Source organism: Odontesthes bonariensis, chromosome 20, assembly GCF_027942865.1.
Source record: "Odontesthes bonariensis isolate fOdoBon6 chromosome 20, fOdoBon6.hap1, whole genome shotgun sequence".
In the NCBI taxonomy this organism is placed as follows: domain Eukaryota; kingdom Metazoa; phylum Chordata; class Actinopteri; order Atheriniformes; family Atherinopsidae; genus Odontesthes; species Odontesthes bonariensis.
In genome coordinates this window covers 25,866,428-25,885,694 of record NC_134525.1, presented here as the reverse complement: position 1 = coordinate 25,885,694, position 19,267 = coordinate 25,866,428, and the positions used below count along the sequence as shown (strand labels likewise).

The 19,267-nt window shown below is 45.5% G+C and overlaps 1 protein-coding gene across 1 annotated transcript in view; it reads left to right on the top strand.

Annotated features, from left to right (window-relative positions):
- Positions 1–7,374, top strand: part of tgfbr1b (transforming growth factor, beta receptor 1 b) — a 64,053-nt gene extending 56,679 nt beyond the window's left edge. Inside the window, 1 exon segment of the mRNA XM_075452559.1 lies at positions 515–7,374. Within this exon segment, the coding sequence (XP_075308674.1) occupies positions 515–640 (126 nt within the window). The 3' untranslated portion in view covers positions 641–7,374.
- Positions 7,375–19,267: the final 11,893 nt, after the last annotated feature.

Genomic DNA, 19,267 nt, shown 5'->3' with positions numbered 1-19,267 from the left:
GTTGGGTCTGCTTTGATAAATAAACTTCTTCTGTTGATGCACAGGTGTACGAACTAATGTGGCTCAGACAAACCGAGTCTGAACAACTATGGGATGTAAGATGAGGTCCTCACACCAGAAAAGAGTCATTTCTGTGGGATATAATGTAGGAAGCATGAACAGGTGTGATACTCCCAGGGGCCTAAGATGGGAAAGATTAAATGCTACATTTCTGGAAGTGGAAAAAGTCTTTAAAAAAAAGTTCATTGTACAAAGATTAAAGGCACTAAACATTGAATGAAACTTTGAGGGGCTGCACAGACACTGGACCACTCGTGTTCAGTCTGGAGGGGACCCGCAGATCACCGTTTAAAAACAAAAGAGAGCAACTGGAATCGCACGATGAAACAGTCCGAGAGTTTTTTTTCTCGCTCAGTTTTCTAAAAAAAAAAATGAAACGAATCCCGATATCAGACACGTTGTAAGCATGTTGTAGAAGGTGCTCTTACTGTTTGTTTTTGTGTCTCCTGTGCAGGCCTTACGGGTGATGGCAAAGATAATGAGGGAGTGTTGGTATGCCAACGGGGCCGCACGACTGACGGCTCTCCGCATCAAGAAAACGTTGTCTCAGCTCAGCCAACAGGAGGGGATCAAGATGTAGACACGACTACCAAACACACACAGACACACACTTCTGACTGACGACCACATTGTTAGCATTAAAACCTCATTGTAGTCCTGGTTACTCATCGGATGTTCCTTTCCTTTATTTTGAAGGGAAGTGAAGGCATTACCCCCCCCCACCCCCTCATGTTTTTTGTTTTTTTTTTCATTTCATTCACCGGCCGAGGAGCCGTGCATGTTCTCTGTGTGTGTCGCACCGAGCTGACATGCACCCGCGAGCGGTGGCTGGACGGACGGATCTGATGGAGGATGGTTGCGCCTGAAGAGGAGAATCGAAGAGCGAGGCGCTGAAGGAGGCCTCTTCACGTTGTTCTGAACCTTATTTGACAGCATTCATCACCTGAGGTCTCTCAGCTCTCTCAGCTCCGCCTCCACCTCTCGTCACACGCACAGCTGTGAGCTCCAGTCCTGTCGGGTCAGCAGACCGGCGGCTGGGAATCACCCTGGAGGCCTTTTCATTCTCATCTTCTTCTTCATCACCCACCCAACCGCCCCTCCCTGTATATTAGCGGTACATCCTGCAACTCAGTGAGTAAAGCTTCTCTTCAGTGGGGCTGCAAGTTATCAGACTGTATATTTGAGATTTCCCAAATTGCCTGTAAAAATGCAAGGACACTTTATCTGAAACATAATGCCAATCTTAAACATGACATGTGAGTGTTGGTGATTCGTTCCTGTTACTTTTCATGCAAAGTTGGCTTTGCATGAAAAGCCTGTGTTCGGACAACTTTACACAAACCTGCCAGAGAAGTGAGAGCAGGCCTACATATCAAACCCGAAGAAAACCTTTAACGCTTGTTAGTCTAAAGTTCCAAGTCGTCCGATCATGTCTGAACGGCGATGGAACGATTGGCTTTGAAGGAAGAATCTTCTCGCAGAGTAGATGAGCTGTTTGATTTGGGCAGAATTTAGTCCAAGGTGCCTCAGTCGGGCTCAGCGGGGAACGCCAGCTTTCTGGAACCTTCTGAACAACCCTGAACAGGAAGTCCGATGGCACTGCGCCACACACCTTCTCAACAACGTTTCTTCATAAACCTGCATTACGAAGACTTCAAGGCCGAGTCCGTCGGCAGAAAGCCACAGGACAGCACGGCGGGCTTCGGTTTCATCAGTCGTCCGCTGGCCTGCGTACAGGCACCAGACTCTTCATCAGAAGATGACTGTCAGCATTTCTGAATCTGATCTGATTACTTGCTCATTTACAATTTGAACAGTTGATCACAAAAAATCTAATTTTGGAGACCAATCTGATTCAGCCGGCAGTCTGAACAGCCACTTAAATCTACTGTAGCGGTGCCAGCGGACCTGTTTTAGGTGTTTGTTGATGAGGCCTGCTGCGTCCTGTTTCTGACAGGTTCCGTTCTTGGTTGGCGTTACGTCGTCATGTTTAAACTGTTCTGCCGTTGGCTCGGCAGCGAGCTGAGGCGGTGATGAATATGAAGCGTGTAAATATTATTCCACATGTGAAGTTGTTTGCAGCCCTACTGTCGAGCTTTGTTACATTAGATGAGGACCTGGGGTTCAGGGACAGTGTAGGCTGCCCTATCGGGTCAGCTGGTCTCATCTGTTGTTCGTCTTGTCCATTTAAAGCAGAATTTTTGTGTTTCTGGAGCCGTTTAGTTTCTCCTCCTGTTCCGTCGTCGTGCTGTCAGGGAGCCAGACCGGTCTTTTTTTAATTTATTATGTTTTTTTTTTCTGGTGGCAGGGGATTTTTATTTTTTTTTTACTTTGTTCCTGTTTTGCTAAACTAAACTGGACATGGTGACCTCATTCATTTCTGGCGAACATGCTGCAACATATGCAATATACAGTAGAAAAATGTGTCTATTTTCTATACTCTGCTCAACCACAAACAGCAAGACCAACAACAATCAGCTGCCACCATGCCTTCCAAGCCAGCTGTTACCGGAAAGTGCCAGTGCTTTAAAACCCAACTCCTCTCATGTTGGCTGCTGTGGAGTGTGTTTGATCTCGCATGTATGCAGCTCTGTGTGTGTGCATGTGTGTGTGTCAGAAGAAGCCTGTGGGAGCCTGCAAGCTTTGTACTATGCACACCCAAGATTTAGGGACGGCTAGAAAAAGGGAACACACACAGCGCAGGTCACAGCACCCACAGCCCAGTCCACACTCTGGTGCCATTTTGTCAGATTCCTCCTCCCCGACCCTCTCCCGAAGACTGGACCACCTCAGCGACACCTCCTCATCCTGCTTCTCCTCCGGGCGGACTGAGTCTGAAGCTGCGCTCCAGCACTTCCAGCTCGTCTGCAGATGGAAAAATGTTGCCACAAAAGTTCACAGTGGCTTAAAAAAAAAAGAAAGAAAGAAGAAGAAACAAAACCAAGACTAAGAATAAATGTAACTCTATTGGATTTCAGATTTTGGTTCTTTTCACACTCTCTGTAGGATAATCGGCAAAAAGCAGGGAGGTGCATTCTTTCAAATATAGCAAATGGATATTTACTAAGCCATAGGTTTGCAGGTTGTGTATTATGATTTTGCCCCCCTCCTTTTCTTTTTTTCTTTTTTCTTTTTGCAAGCTCTTTTTCTATCAGAATGTACATTTGCGATAAACAGAAAATGAAAAAACGGACAATTTTGTCAATTCATTTTAGCAAGCCTTAAGGGACCAATGTATAAGAGTCAGGATCTGCTCTTATTATTTGTATTTGTTTGTTGTTTTTAAGAAAAGAAGATGCATATATATATATATATATATATATATACATACATACACACAATTGATTACTATGATAAAGGTAGTGTCGTTATTCTATGTAGAGGACAAAAGATATATATGTAGCACCTGATTTAATGGTTTGTTTCAGTCGTGTTTGTCCTGTTGCCAACATTGCCATACATCTAAACCCATTTGATCTTATTTGAAAGTTTCATCCGAGGAACTTGGCTTATGTAAAGGGTCTAAAACGAGTCCACAGTCGGATGGCTTTAAACACAAGTAATTTTGAGTAATTTTGATCTTTAAAAAAAAAAAAAAAAAACTCCAAGAAATCTGACGTGCCACACGATGATTTGCACAAATGAACCAGAGTCTCTTGATTGTTCAGCAATAAGTGCACTTCTGTTCCACCACACAGTTTACCTGTATGGCAATTTGGATGTTGATTTGTTCTATCTCCATGGTTGTTCTTTATGGATACATGATGTATTGACGTGCTGCTACTTAGTTGTCCACCTTGCTTTCTGAGTGGAGGTGAGAGCTGCCGTTGGATGTATTATTCCTCAGATTTCCTGAATCTGATCAGTCTGTGCCATTTTTATTTAATTTTGTTCCGATGCAGATCCACCCTTCACCTTCATCGTCATTAACTAAGCAGCCCTTCCGAAAAGACTTTGCCGCAGCATGCGCTAGAGCTGTCAGCCGCTGTGCGTGGAAGCACGGGCGGGGTCCACCTCAGCAGCCCGCTCGCCGCTTGCTCACAGGCAGAAAGCTGCCGCTTCTGTGGACTGTGGTGGAAAGCTCCTCCGCCGGCCTGTCGATGGGCGTCGGATTAGCTTGTTCCCTTAGCTTTGGTGCCTGCGCACATAAAACGCGGGACGGAAACGCACCCAGATTGTTTTCCTGCTCGCCTAAAAGCCAGAGTGTAGAGACAATAGTTGATTCCCGACTGAAAACTCGCTGTCAAAACTCTTACCGACTGATCATGAAAGATTGTTGTCCATTTTTCAGAAGTTGACATGTTCTACAGCCCCCCCCCCAGTTTTCCAGTCTCTGATTCACAGAAAATGGAACAGAGTCCTGCACTAATGCACCTCAGAGGAAATGACAGTGGATTCTATTTCCAGCTGTTTTTTTTTTTTTTTAGGAGGCAATTTATGTTGATTGTGCATGAGTTCTTGCAGTGGAATAGCTCGTTTTGTGTCCACAGAGTACTCCATGTGCTTTTGATGTTTGGAATATGAGCACTTGGATTTGGCCCGACCTTTGCTTTGTAATGACGCTACAGTTCTGCAAAACAAAACTACGTGCGTTGGGATCGGACTGACGAGAATCGGCATTTCACCCTTAAATCCCTCGAGTCGATGTAATGTACCACTCATTGTGAAAGGGACTAGTCCATTATCAGTTGCTGGAGAATTTTGACAGTGGAGTCCTCGTCATCCTTTAAGAAAATTGAGATTTTTCGCGGAAGTTGAACAGGTGGCGATGCTCCCACCGGTGAATATCCACTCGCATGAGTTATCCCTCTGAACAGAATATTCTTAATTATGTAGAAGTGGTCAGCAGTGGCAGAAGTGGCATGTTAAGATTTGTAAATGTGTTGTGGAGTAAACGGGTGGAAAAGACAAAAGGAAGCGATCCTTTTAATACAAGAAGGGGGACAAACTATGCTGAATTAAATGTTTAATGTATACAAAAGTGATCAAACTAGTCCGGCCCGACTAGAGCTTAACAGGGAATACCAGGGCCACGGATTCATCTTTCTCAGAGGATTGATAGTGGTGCTGTGGGAAAGTCTAAATTTCAAGATTTCAGAGTATCCCTTTAAAAAAAAAAAAAAAAAGCCCTCGCTTGCCCCGCTAGACCTCTGGGTGGGATTGAGACTTTATCGAAGGTGTATTTAATTAACAAAGTCATTCTCTGGGACATTAACAACAACACAAGCTCAACTCAACAGCACCTCTGGTATGCCTCTACAAGGACAACCTTCATTCTGTCTTAAAGTCACCAGCAGCCTTGTACTTTTTCTTTTTCAAACCCAAGATGACTTAACTGTAAAAACAAGAAAAAGTAGAAGAAAAAAAAAAAGACATGTTTGCACCCAGCTGTTTTTCTCTTGTGGTCTTTATACAGGAATCTTTCTATCTGCCTTCTATCTTGTCATTCCATGTTCTCAAATTGACTTCACACCTGCGAGCTACAAGGCCGGCCCTCACTGCAGCCCCTCAGCTGGGTGGGCCGGCTGACGTCCCTCCCTGCCCGCTTGCTCATTCCGTGCGTCTGTACCGTGCGTCTGTACCGTGGTCTGTACGTGCTTTGCGGTTCGGCTGGGCTTGAAACGAAAGCAAGTTTTTTTTGACTCGTTCAGTAGAAACGCAGATGGATCAGGACACGTTGCTTTGCGAGACCAGCGTCTGTAACGCTCAATCGATGTTCAACGCTGCATCGCTGTGCCACAAACGTGTCTTTGGGCCCATTACACACTGATCAGGCAGGTGTTATTGCTCTCCAACAGCTGGAAACACAGCTGTGACATCAGTGAGTTCTCCAAAGTGCTCGTAAGATGTCTGAATGTTGCCCCCCCTCCCCCACAAAACTGAAACCACGTGCAGTTTCAAAACATGTAGACGCGAACGAGCGAAAGGAGCAGTGTGGTTGGGCTGTTACGTGGCTCAAACCCGATGAAGCAGATGCACTCGGAGGTCCAGTCAAATCCGCAGCCTCTTCATGTCGGACAAAACGAGACCCCCGTCGAGCATTTGGCCTCTGTTCTCTGCGCTCTGATGGAGGGCCCAAACGGGGAGGTAACATGAACTATGCCAGCAGCTCTACAGCTTCAAAGCACTGACTCGCTCCCACAGCTGTGAATGTATCGGCCCTCTCGGAGGCAGAGACCAGTCCAAGCACAACCTGCGCAATCCCGGGCTCAGAGGCCGTGGCGGCGAGTATGCGAGCATGCAAAAATCTGCCACACGGGTCTTTCTCTTGTTATGCAAAGTCCGGGCGGATCGTGCCCCACTGGGTCAGACGGGGGGAGCGACCCATCTATGCTGGCACGATCCACACACTGTGACCAAGACCGCGCTCAGGTCAGAGGAGGTTGGCGTTCTGCCCTCCGTCATCAGCAGAAAGCGCGCGCTCTGCCGCGGCTCCTGGGAGGGGTTCCTGGGGGGGTCCGGGCGTCGCTGGGCTGCAGTGAGGCTTTTGTAGCAAACAAGCGCAGCAGAAAGCTTTATCATGTTTTATTTGGTGCCTAAGTTCTGACGAGACTTCTTTCTTTTACTTTTTCACGTCGAATGACAAGACTGCATGTGATTATGTGTCTGCATTACCTGCTTTATAGATGTCATCCAAAAGCTGAGAAGTATCTTCAAAAGAAAACGGTAATTAACATATTAAAAAGGTCACTTAATCAAAAAGAAAAATACCTCCTATTGAAGACCAATGTGTTTTACCTCACTGTATATATTCTCGATTTGTTTACTCCAAGTTTGCAATTTCTTTCTCTTTTTGTTTCTATGAAATGCTTCAAACGTTTCTTTTCAGTGGTACCTTTTGTCAGATGGCATTGTATCGTGTTTGTGTTGTGCCCGGGCAGTATACTATTCCTCCTTTGACATGCTCTGTATATGACCTGTAAGTTGTGTTCTACGTGAGCTGTACAGTCGACGCGCTTTACAAATGTCCAAGCCCCCCAACTCCCCCTGTTCTGAGGTCCGGGTACGAATGCCTCGTTCCGTATTTTCTTTTGTTTTAAAGAAGAGAAAAAGAAGAAAAAAAAGAGTGGAGGTGGGGAGGCTGGGAGTGAGGGGAAGGGACTGTGAAGCAGAAACCCCTCAACAACTGCCAGCCCTCCTCACCCCACAACCCTCTTGGATTTCTAAAACATATTATCTTGACTTTTTTTTTTTTTTTTTATATAGTGTGTACAGATGATTGAGATCAACATAGGAACTAGAGGATTGACACTTATGTTAACTTCTAACATAGCTGGAGTAGAAAATGGTGTGAATAAAGAAAGTTTCACTAGACGCGCCGTGTGGCTGCTTCATTTCTTTCCTGCATGTTCAAAGTGTTTCCATCTGGTCATCGGCCTTTAAATGTGTATCCCCCTTTTTCTGAATTCCCTTCACGATTACCATACGTCCACAGTAGGTTGTTCGAGCCACTTCCCAACATTTCAATGGGGTTCAAGTCTGGGTTTTAGAGTTTCCGGAAGCCTCAATTAACAGATGAATAGACGCAGATTCCTCATCTCTGCTGAGAACAGCTTAATGCAGAGTGTTTTTGTCTGCAAGGCAGTCGGAGCAACCAATGGGGGCAGACTGATCACTACAAAGTCAAATACCACAGCTATGCAGATGACACACAGATATACCTCGCACTGTCTCCAGATGACTGCAGTCCTATAGAGTCATTGTGCGACTGCTTAGAGCTAGTCAAAAAGTGGATGAACCAAAATTTCCTTCAGTTAAATCAAGAAAAAACTGAGGTCATTGTGTTTGGCGACAAAGAGAAGAGGTTTGCTGTCAGTAAACATCTTGAGTCACCGTCTCTAGAAACTAAAGACCAAGTCCGGAACCTCAGGATGCTGATAGACTCAGACCTGACCTTCAACAATCACATCAAATCGGTCACCAAATCAGCCTTTTATCAACTTAAGAACATATCCAGAATTAAGGGTTTCATGTCCCAAACAGATCAGGAGACGCTGATTCATGCTTTCATCTCCAGCAGACTTGACTACTGTAACGGTCTTCTGACTGGACTCCCCCAAAAGAGTCTCAAACAGCTGCAGCTCATTCAGAACGCTGCAGCCCGAGTTTTAACCAGAACAAAGAGATCACATCACATCACCCCAGTTCTCAAGTCTTTACATCGGCTCCCGGTCAGATACAGAATAGATTTTAGAGAATAGAGAGAGAAAGGGCCCCAGTGTCAAACTGTCAGGAGTGTCGGGGTATGAAGCCTTTTTTATGAAGACCCTTAAAGCTGTCTGGCTCGAACGCTGTTTGCAGATTAGACGATCTGGTTTATTACGACGAGTCTGCTCTTAACTTTGAGAAATGCTAAATTAAAGCAATACAATGTAACTTCTCAAAAAGCCCATTATGGAGCTCCCCCTACAGGCTGTTCCGAGAGCAACTCTTGCTTTGTCGGCCTCTCTCTTTCTCTTCCTTGCTTCATCAGTCAACGTCTTCTTCTGTTTCTTCGGTGCCTCTGCCATGATGATCGTACTGACAATGTTGCGCTAGCTTAGCCTTATACCTGGGAGCGTGAGAGGGGTCTATTTGTTTTTGCGGTAGGTGTGCCAGAAAGCAAGTCGAAGTACTTCCGCTCAGCTCCCGGGCCGGTCCAGCAAAGTTGCATAGCTCAGTTTTTTTTAAATCAGACCCTCGAAGGGCATAGGAGACAGGGCAATCGTAATATTAAAACTCATTCTAGCCGCACAATTTTTTTTCAAGCTGTTATTTTAAGGTAGAAATGTTACATCGTATTGCTTTAAATACGAGGCGGACACGGAGTCTCAGTATAGGAATGTGGGTATCGGAAGATGAGGAAGTAGCCGGGACTTGAAATTAGGTGTTTTAGATTGTTCGGGAAGTCTTTTACATGCAAAACAGGTGCAAGACTTTGACAGAGAGGGGAAGAGCACAGTCTGAGCCTCGTGTTTTGGTGCAGAAATCAGTGACGGCTGGGGTACGGAGCTATTTAAGGGCCAAAAATCTGCACCAAAGAAATATAAGACAACAACATTACTGTTTTGACCACATGAAGCATTTGAAATGGATTCTGAAATCTGAGAAAACAACTCTTCACAAATGGAAATGTTTTGTTTTTTTTCTTTCCACATTCGCTTGTCTGGATGCGTTTTCTTTAGTGCATTGAGCTCTCGGGGGCCATGAGAGGACAGAGAGCCGGAGTAGCAGTGGTAGGACCCAAAGTTTTTGCCTCATCAGACAGAGAAGCATTAAAGTGGAACTTACTTCACACATTGATTCTTTAAACCCAATAGTTCATTTGTAAGTGGAATCGACTGGTTGTCCTGTTGCTGACGGAGCCTGAGCTGCAGTCTGAGCCGTCAGCCTCTCTGATTCCAGCACAGAGCGGACAGCAGCAACAAACTGGATTTGGTCGACAGACCCCCCACCACCACCGCACACACACACACATTCATCACCGAAGAAGAGGATAAATCGTGTTTGTCTGTTCTAATTTTACCTGTCTGTTGCTATTTCAGTACATCTGCTGTTCTGTTTCTGGAACTCTTTGTTCCAATCACTCTCTTCACCGTGAGCACAACTGAAATTTGCATCATAGGTTTGAAAAATATCTCTAATACACTTTTTTTTTTACTATCAATTTCAGATCAATGGAACCGTGTTAAACAGCCCGGTCAAAATGTGTGTCCAATATGTGGTAGTTTCGCAATTCGGGTTTAAAAATTGGGATACTAATTGGATGTGTCACTTTCAGGCTGTGTGCACGGCCAACTTCAGGGAGATTTATTTATTTCTTTTTTTCTTTTTTGGTGGTCTTAAACAGCTTCCTTTTCACAGTCAGAGTGGCTCCTGCAGTACTTTTAGGAACATCACAAATGCTTTCACACGCCCTCCGCTGGGATAACTGCTCCCTGTGTCATGTGATGTCGGAGGTTTACGAGATTTCTGAGCCTATTGGGTTGTTTTTTTCACTTCATCATAGTGAGATTTATGAGGGAAAAATATGTCACTTTTAAGCATATAAATAGAAATTTACAACCCAACAATGTGACTGTATATCTTGCATTACATTAGCTGTATCTTAACCTGCCGTCTGTGCCACAAAGCAAATTTTGCATTGAGAAATAGTTTCATTTGAACTGATCCATGGTTTTCTGATGCAGTTTGGCACAGAGCAGTGAAACACGGCCCCGTCCCGTCCTCTGCCTCGCTTCAAACGTTTTTGTGAACGGATGTTGTATTATCCATCCATCAGTTTTCCATATCCAATCAATTCCATTCAGGGTCGGGTGGGGTGTACACAGGCCCAACACAGACCAATGAGACTAATGACCCCGCACACTCATGCTCACTCCTAAAGTCAACTAACGATTACCAGTTAACCCAATATGTGTGTTTTTGGATTGCGGGATGAAATGGAATTGCCTGTTGCATAAGGGTCCAAACGAATGAACAAATTAGAAATGTAAGTTTTGGGTGCATTTCTAGAGAAAATCAACCTTCAGTCTATTTCCTTTCCCTTACAATGCCTGTGTTTGCTCCTATCTGAGAGGCATTCACTAAAAATACAGCAAAAGCAAAACAAATGAATAAGTGGATTCTGAGTGGTTTGCTGCTAAAAGCTGTTTTTATAGATATCTGACTTCGGTGAGGGACAATGGGCTTGGATCTGTGAGTCGGAGAATGGAAAATATGCAATAATGTGTTGTTGGTTTTGGCTTCAAAGAGCAGGTTGTGTACAGTCAATAATGCATTCTCCAGTGAATAGACCATTCTTATTCGCAGTGATTGGAAAATCTTGAACGGCATGTGGAATGCAGCACAGTGATGAACTATTTCTTGTTCTCTGAAGGTTTCATCAGCAGAATGTTTTATTCAGTCTGTTTGGTTCGGTTTGATCAAGTAAAGAAGCAAAGAGAAGAACTTGTATTGGTGAGTAATCGTGCGTTCAAGGACTTTGGGGCTTTCACTCAAACAACCTTGAAAGTCAATGGATTTCAGTCTTTTTCTGTGGGTCTGTGTAGACTCAGGTGGAGAGGGCACAAAACAATTCCGAGGGAAAAAAAATCAAGGCAAACGGCTTCGAGCCTTTTCGAAATGGAAAGAAAATGAGTGAAAAATGTATTCATCCCAAGCTAACGTTGCATTCTTTATCTCATCGATCATTGCCAGCTTGTGCATGATATTATTACTGCCAGCAAATGCCTTCCTGTACCATTCTGTGATGCAGTAGAGCTGAAGAAGCCTCTCACTGATCACAAACTGTTATGTGAAGGGTGGGCAGTGTTGTCCATTATGTTTCTTCTTTTAACAATCAGCTCCCAGGGCTCCAGAACAGTCCCCAGCACAGAGCCAGCCTTCTTCCTCAGCTTGTTCAGTTTCTTTGAGTCACTGGCTCTGATCTGATGCTGCTGCCCAACAGATGGCTACAGAGCACAGCAGACTGCACTCTCCACCACAGACCGATAAAACATATGCAGCATCTTAGTGTAGAGGCTGAACGACCTGAGATTACTCGACACGTGGAGTTAGCTCTGTCTCTTTATGTAACCAGCCTCAGTGTTGCATTTGCAGTTCAGTCTGTTTTCCGGGGGAACATCTGTGTTTCCTCCACCCTTTCTCCCAGGACAGAAATGGTTGTTGGGTTTTTTCCTGGTCCCCCAAAAACCCACAATCATCTCTTTGCTTTTATTTGTAATGCAAAAAGAGTGATCGAGCACTTCCCTGTGCGCAGCTTCTTGTCCATGTATGATGTATCCAATAACTACTGAGTCATCCGAGTATTTCAGCAGATGACAGGACTCTTGAGTTGTTGTGGAAGTCTGAGGTTTTTCAGAGTGAAGAGAAACCGTGAGCGCACAGTCAGACGTACACTGTAAAAAAACAACTCATAAGATTTACTTAAAAAACCCTTTGTAAGTATTCGCACTCAAATGATTTAAGTAATATTTAATGCTGCAGTATCAAGTAACACTCACTTGCCAGTATCAAGTAAATTTTACTTACCATAAAACATAACAGTTTTGAAGATATTAAGTAACATTTACTTAATTACATCTACATTTTAAGTTATTTTTAGTTAAACAAATTAAGTAAAGTCTACCTGTTTTTCATAGGCAGGAACATCATTTTACTCCAAATTTTAAGTAAATTTTATATATCTGTAGTATTTGCTGTTATGAAGTAATTTAGTAGATTTTAACGATACACTTTCAGAGTAAAGTTTATGTAGTATTTCTAGGTTTATGTATATACAACTATTAAACATTTAAATTGTATGAGGAAACCAAAGTAAAACTTACTCTTCCCCCATAATTCATGTATTACGTTAATAAAATGTTTAATTTTACTTAAGAAGCTCTAGTTCTTACTAAATCTTAAAAATACAAGGTAGAAATGATGACAGTTACTCTAATAGAGTTTACTTCACCAAAAAGTCACTTTTTTCAGTGAAGGAGCAGGAATATGGTCGACTCCATCTTCATCCCGGGAGAGATGGAGATGGAGGTGGTGGTGGACTACAGATCCCTGGGTGTTCACTTGGAGAACAGACCAAATGGGGAGTGCAAAATCGAGGTTGCACTTAGGTTTTTCCACATTTGCAGCAACATGTTGCAAATATTCTATAATTCTGTGAAGGAGAGAACAATCTGCTTAGCAGCCATCTATAGAGGTGGCAGCATCAGACTCAGTCAGTGGGGTCACATGGCACTGAAAGGATCGGATTATTGACTAAATTACAATAAGAATGAGTTGAGCAAGGGTAATTATCCTTGGATATATGGCGGTGAATGAATCGGATCAGAGGCACTAAGCATGTCATACTCCGGTATGATAGGTAGCGCTGTACCCATTTCAACTATTGCTAATAGAGCCACTTCCTGTTGACCTCTTCACCAACAACAACAACAAACTCAGGCATTGGAGAAAGATGGACAACGCAGAGCAAGTTGAAGCTACGTCCCTCTACATTTGGTTTGTGATGAGCTGCTTGTTGCACAAACAAGATGCACAACGGAGCATTCTCCATCGCGTTATTTGTTTCTTTCTGACGGCGACAACAACAGGAATATCGTCTCCTTTGACTTCCGGGTCACGACCCCAGGAAAAAATCTGGAGCACGCGCAGAACGCAAAGTGTAATTCACCACGTGCTTCAGCGTCTACAAGCAGGTTTAGTGTGACTTTCAACCCAGTTATCTCAGGGTTTTAATCCGACTGCGAGTAACCCGATCCGATCCAATTTCTTGTCCGATTAAGGCAGAGATACTCATAGCGCGGCTCGTGAGCCACATGCGGCTCCTCAAGCTTTAATTGGTGGCTCGCACTCGCATAGTAGCTTATAACAATATGGTAACAATAACAATAAAAAAAATTCAAATAACATACAGCGAATACTGCACAGTATTAGGTATTTTTTTTTAATTAATTTTGTGTTTTTGTAGTATTAAAGGAACATACCACCAGTGGAGACATCAATATGTATTGAAAGTGGGCCAAATATGTAGTAGAATAGTAGCATAAATTTCTAATTTGGTGCCTTCTTGACCGAGAAAAGGCAGAAAATGACTTTTTTGTGCTTGTGGATTAAAGACAACAATCCCCATAGTGTAATGCTCAAGATCCGCAGGCCACTTCCACGAGAGTGTAGTAGTTTCTCCACCCAACTCTATGCTACCTGGAAATCATGTCACTGCCTTACCTGTTTGCACTTCCATCGAGCACCTTACTGTATACTCAATCACAGGGTCAATACCTCTTTTTTTATAGTGTGGATAATGTTTTGTGTGTCTTTATGTTCATGACAATTCTTATTTTGTGAATTAAAAAACAAAATGTCACTCCTTCTCTCCTGTCTGCCTTCAACAAAGTTTAGAATAGCATCATAAACTTGGAAGGAGGTAACTGATTTGCAACAAACCTATAATGCAATGTATACTTGTAATGCTTCATAATTTATAGTAATTGTAGGTAGGCTATGATCACAATTCTGTCGTTTTGTCATCTGAGGTAACAGTAGCTAGGTAGTTCCAGTTCTGAAATGTTGGTCGTTCAATAACTCGAATACACTTGGAGCAACATTACTAAGAAAGAACCACAACAACGTACATTTTAACCATTTAATTAAATAACTATACAAACAATACAACTGTTGAATGAATATAAAACAAGGAAACTATAGCTCCTCCTGAGCTTCTTGGTGCCCGCAGTACTGGCCGTCTGGAGCTGGGTAGTTCTGGCGGATAGCCTGCACGACACGACGCCCTCTGCCCAATCTCTCTCCTTGCAGGACCCACTCAAGAAAGTGCCGGTAGGCTGTTAGACGAAATTGTCTAGACAAAACATTGATCACAAAGTGAGTGATGGCATTTGAGCCTAGCGTGCCATAGTAGCTTGCATAACTGCAAGCTATTTGTGCAATGAACATGCCACGTTAGCGTGTTAGCAAGAGTACTCCTTGACATAGTAACAAAGAAAACAAACTTACTTTACAGAAAGACGTCCATTCTTCTGTGTCCATTGGCGCACAGTTAGAGAGCACAGGCACCACCAATTCGCCCCAGCTCGAGCCATATCTTCTCAAAATCCCAGTCCTCCGTATTGCATCCGTACCATGTTAGCTGCAGCTCTCTCTCTATTTCGTTTTCTTATTGGCGGTTGGCAAACAACTTAAAGCAGCATTACTGCAACCAACTGGTAAGGAGTGTGGATCTCATGACAATTATATGTATATATATATATATATATATATATATGTGTATATATGTATATATGTGTGTATATATATATATATGTATATATATATATATATATATATACAGGTCAGGTCACCATCGTCGTCGTCATCCGAAGGCCCCATCCGACGTATGAGGGACTGAACGTCGGTGTGTGCGCTGGGCGAGAGGTGGGTTACCATGGCGGCATTGTCATCTGGGAGGACCATGGGCGATGGGCAAGGCGTTGCAACTGGTCTGCGCGACATGGCGTCTGCTGCCCTGTTCTTCATGCCTGGAACGTGTATGATGCGAAAACGGTAGCGCAGGGTCTTTTCCTTGATGTTCCTGAGGAGAGGGTTGGGTATGTCGTCGAGTGCCCTGTCGCCGAGGAGTTTAAGCAATGGTTTGTGGTCTACCGCCACGATGAGGTCCTTGCAGCCCAACACGAAGTAGCGGGCCTTGTCCAAGGCATCGGCGACAGCGAGTGCCTCGCCCTCTAGGGGCGCGTGTCGGGACTTGGCTGTGTGGGTGAACCTGCTTCCGACTAGGGTCACTTTCCAGCCATCAGTGCAGCAGAGTGGCTTGATTGGTGTGCACCGGCAATGTCTCTGGAACAGCCAGAAGCCGACCCCCTCCTTCGACCAGTCTGTGGCGAGGCATGTGGGCTTGGACTTGTCGAAGATGTGGACGCCATGCTCGATCTCCCGGACGATTGTCTCCTTGGACTCGCGGAAGTCTTCCAGCTCCGAGGACCACTCGAAGCGCACACCGTTCTGCAGGAGCCTCCGGAATGGTTGCATACGCTCAGCCATGCTGAATGCGTAGGCCACCTGGTTGACTAGACCGAACCAGGACCTGACGTCGGTGATGTTTCGCGACCGGGGAAAGTCTCTGATCGCCTCTAGGTAACGGCCGCACGGCCGTACGTCAGTCATGGTGATGGTGAAGCCAGCGAAGTCCACTGTGGGTGAGGAGAAGACAAATTTGTCCGGGTTGAGGACAATGCCGTTCTTGCCGCAGATGTCGAGCCATTGTACTGCTTGGAAGTAGGCCCCCTCGATAGTGTCAGCCAACAGCAATGTGTCGTCCACGCACTTAGTCTTGTTGCCAATGTCCGCGACAACCTCGTCGTAGCGCCGGGAGTAACCGTCCCCCGATACTATGTACCCCTGTGGGGCTGAGAGGTATCGGTATCTCCCCCATGGGGTAATGAATGTCGTTTTGTGGCGGTCATCTTCATGCAGCGAGACACTGTGGTAGCCATTCCAGGCGTCGAACACGGTCTTGTATTTCCCACTGGGCACCTGCCTTGCCTGGTGGAAGGGGGACTGTGTGTGGTGGGTCTCACAGAGGGCATGCTTGTTCAGGGCTTGGAGGTCAACAGTGCGTCGTGGTTTGCCGTTCTTCTTCACGCATATCACCATGCGGTGACACCATGTCACTGGTGTGCCAACGGGTACCTCCTCCAGCACGCCGAGGCGAACATCCTGGGTCGAGGCCAGCCTTCACCTCGCTCTGCCAGTGTATAGCCACTGGGATGGGTGTGTGGTGGGCCACTGGCGTTGCGTCGTCGTCCAGCATGAGGCGGAGCAGTGGACCAGACATCCTCAGCAGGGGCTGGTGGGGGCATGTGTTGAATGTGCTCTGAGCGTACAGCTTAAGGAGGTGCCACCGTAAAGCCTCCCTGTTGGCCTCCGTGGCTGACATGGGAAGCGTGGTGGGTTTGGTTGGGGGCTCTGCACGTCGTGGGCAGTCACATGGGTCTGAGGTCGCCAGGTTGACCTCACCGAGTGTTGGGAACTTGTCCGATATCATGCCGAGGTCCACACAGGCCGTCCGAGAGAGGAATATGCGGTCTGAGGTGTCCGTCACGTATGCGATCTGACGCGTCTCCAACCTCCGGGAATCGCTGCTGCTGCCGGCAAACCTGACGATGGCGGCCCCAAGGATGCGTAAGCCCTCATTGTTCGCGGCTCTCATGGTCATGGACACAGGAATGAGGTTGTCTGTGCTCAGACCCAGCTGCTGGGCAACCTTGACACCGATCAGGCAGCTCTGGCAACCCGTGTCAGCCATGGTGGGTAGGGTGACGGCGTGGGTGCGTTTCCGAAGGGCCAGTCCCAGTGCTTTGTAATCCTCGTGCTCGACGGTGAGGGTGAGATGGATGAATGGTTGTGGATTAGACGAGCGCTTCATCCACTTGTCGCACATGTCGTCATACAGGTGGTGGGCTAGGGGCAGTGTGCATAGCTTTCTGTTGGCGCTGTCCATGGTGAGTGTGCATAATTCGCCGAATGCTGCTGTCTGCTGTTCCTCGCACGTCCTCTGGTGGGTGTCTGGATGAGCGGCCGCCCAGACAGACCTTGTCGAGGTGATTTTGGCGGTTGCATTTCCGGCATGTCTTGCCATATGCAGGGCATTCAGCACGCCGGATGCGCCACTGTGGTGTTTTGCCATGGCCAATCTCACCACAATAGATGCAGGTCCCCTCAGGTCTCACCTTTATTTTTTCTGTCCTCTGTCCCCCTTTGTTTCGAATGTCCAGTTCTTTCTCTCGCCGATATGAGCTGCTGATTGAGTCTGTGCTTTGGGGATTGAGCAGGCGTGAGGCTGAGCGCTTGCCTGACTCTTTGGCTTCAATGTACTCTATCATGTCTTTTAATGGCGTATTTTGATTTTTCTCGCCCAGTAAGTCAAGTTGTATTTCTTGGTCTGCTATGCCTCGGGCAATCACATCACGTAATATTTCCTCTGTAAAGTCATTCATTTGGTCGCAGGCCTTTTTAGTGCACTTCAATTCATACTTGCATGTGTCTGCCTGCCCCTTCAAGCGAGCGTGGAATGACCTGATGGGCTCCTCGTGTCCCTGCCGTATATTGGATAGGGCCACTCGGGCCACCGTTGTGTTTTCAGCACGGACGGCAAGTGACTTTATGGCTGATAGGACGTCCTTTTCATCACTGTCCACAAGGCTCTAGCCTGTTGCACGGGTGAGGTCTTTCCTTAAATCTTCCTCGCAGCATTCGAGCAGCTGCGTGACGACGTCAGAACCGGTCAATTTCGTGCCCCTCTTATATTCGTTCCAGCGGGTCAGGAAGTACGACCATGTCTCGGCCGTTCCCGCTAACGCAATGAAGGGTCGCTTGAGCTTCTCTGGCTTAGCATTCGTGTGCGGCTCTCTGGGGGCTGCAGTGTGAGTGGCCGCATGAATGTTTAGCATTGCTGCCACCACTGCTGCCTCTGCGTGTGCAGCCGTGTATTCACAGTTCTCGATATGGCAACGTACGCTCATCTTTGGTCTTACGGTTAGGGGTTTATATCTCACTCTCTTTGCTTTCGATGCACTCATTCACAAGTCAGCGGTGGTGAGCCACTCGTTAATGTATTTGCTGTTCACTCACTTGTTACTCGCATTCCAACGTTGGCGAACTCCGTTTGATATAGTCCGGATGTTTGATTATAGATAGGAACAATATTCCATTTGTTCACGTTGCTTTAATGGGTCATTGCAGTGAAATTACAATAATCAAACATGTTATCAACATGTCCCTGAATGCTGTCAGGCATGGCTTCGATATGTCTTCCACTTCCTGTTTTCTGTGTGTCACAGTAAAAGGTAACGTAGTGCAACATTCTCTAGTATTGCTTTTAGTAACTTAATTTAACAACTGTTTTCACCTGTCAAAGTGCATCCATCCATTTTTTTATACCTGCTTATTCTAGTTTAGGGTTGCGGGGGGGGGGGGGCTGGAGCCTATCCCAGCTGTCATTGGGCGAGAAGCAGGGTGCACCCTGGACAGGTCACCGGTCACAAACAACCATCCACACTCACACTCACTCCTCGGGTCAATTTAGAGTCACCAATTAACCTAACATGCATGTTTTTGGACGGTGGGAGGAAGCCGGAGTACCCGGAGTTCCCACGCATACACGGGGAGAACATGCAAACTCCTCACAGCTGGGAATTGAACCTGGAACCCTCTCGACTCTGCTAACCACAACACCAGCGTGCAGCCCCGTGTCAAAGTGCAATGGTTCTTAAATAAGAAGAAGAGGATATATTCAGGCCGTTTTTATTCTATGTATTCCTAAAACGTGCAGCTAACGCTGTTTAGATAAGGACATTTTTCACAGCAGGACACAGCAGTCCTACAATGCAGATCAGTGGAGGCCCTAAATTGGCCATGGGATTAAGATTCTATTTGATTTAAAAAAAAAAAAAAAAAAAAAAAAAAATTTGAATCAAATCAAAACACAGATTAAAAAAAGAATTTTTTCATCGGTAAAATGAGTTCAATGTGAAATCCGAAGTTTCTCTCGGTGTATATGGGGCAGCCCGGTCTCTACAAAATAATCCTGAGCACACAGAAAATACAAGTTGTACACTTATTTCTGCCAAATATTCAGTTTTTCTTTGTGGCCAAAAGAATAATCAGTAACGTCCTGACAGACCTGTTTTCTCAGATGTCTTTTGACTAAATTTCT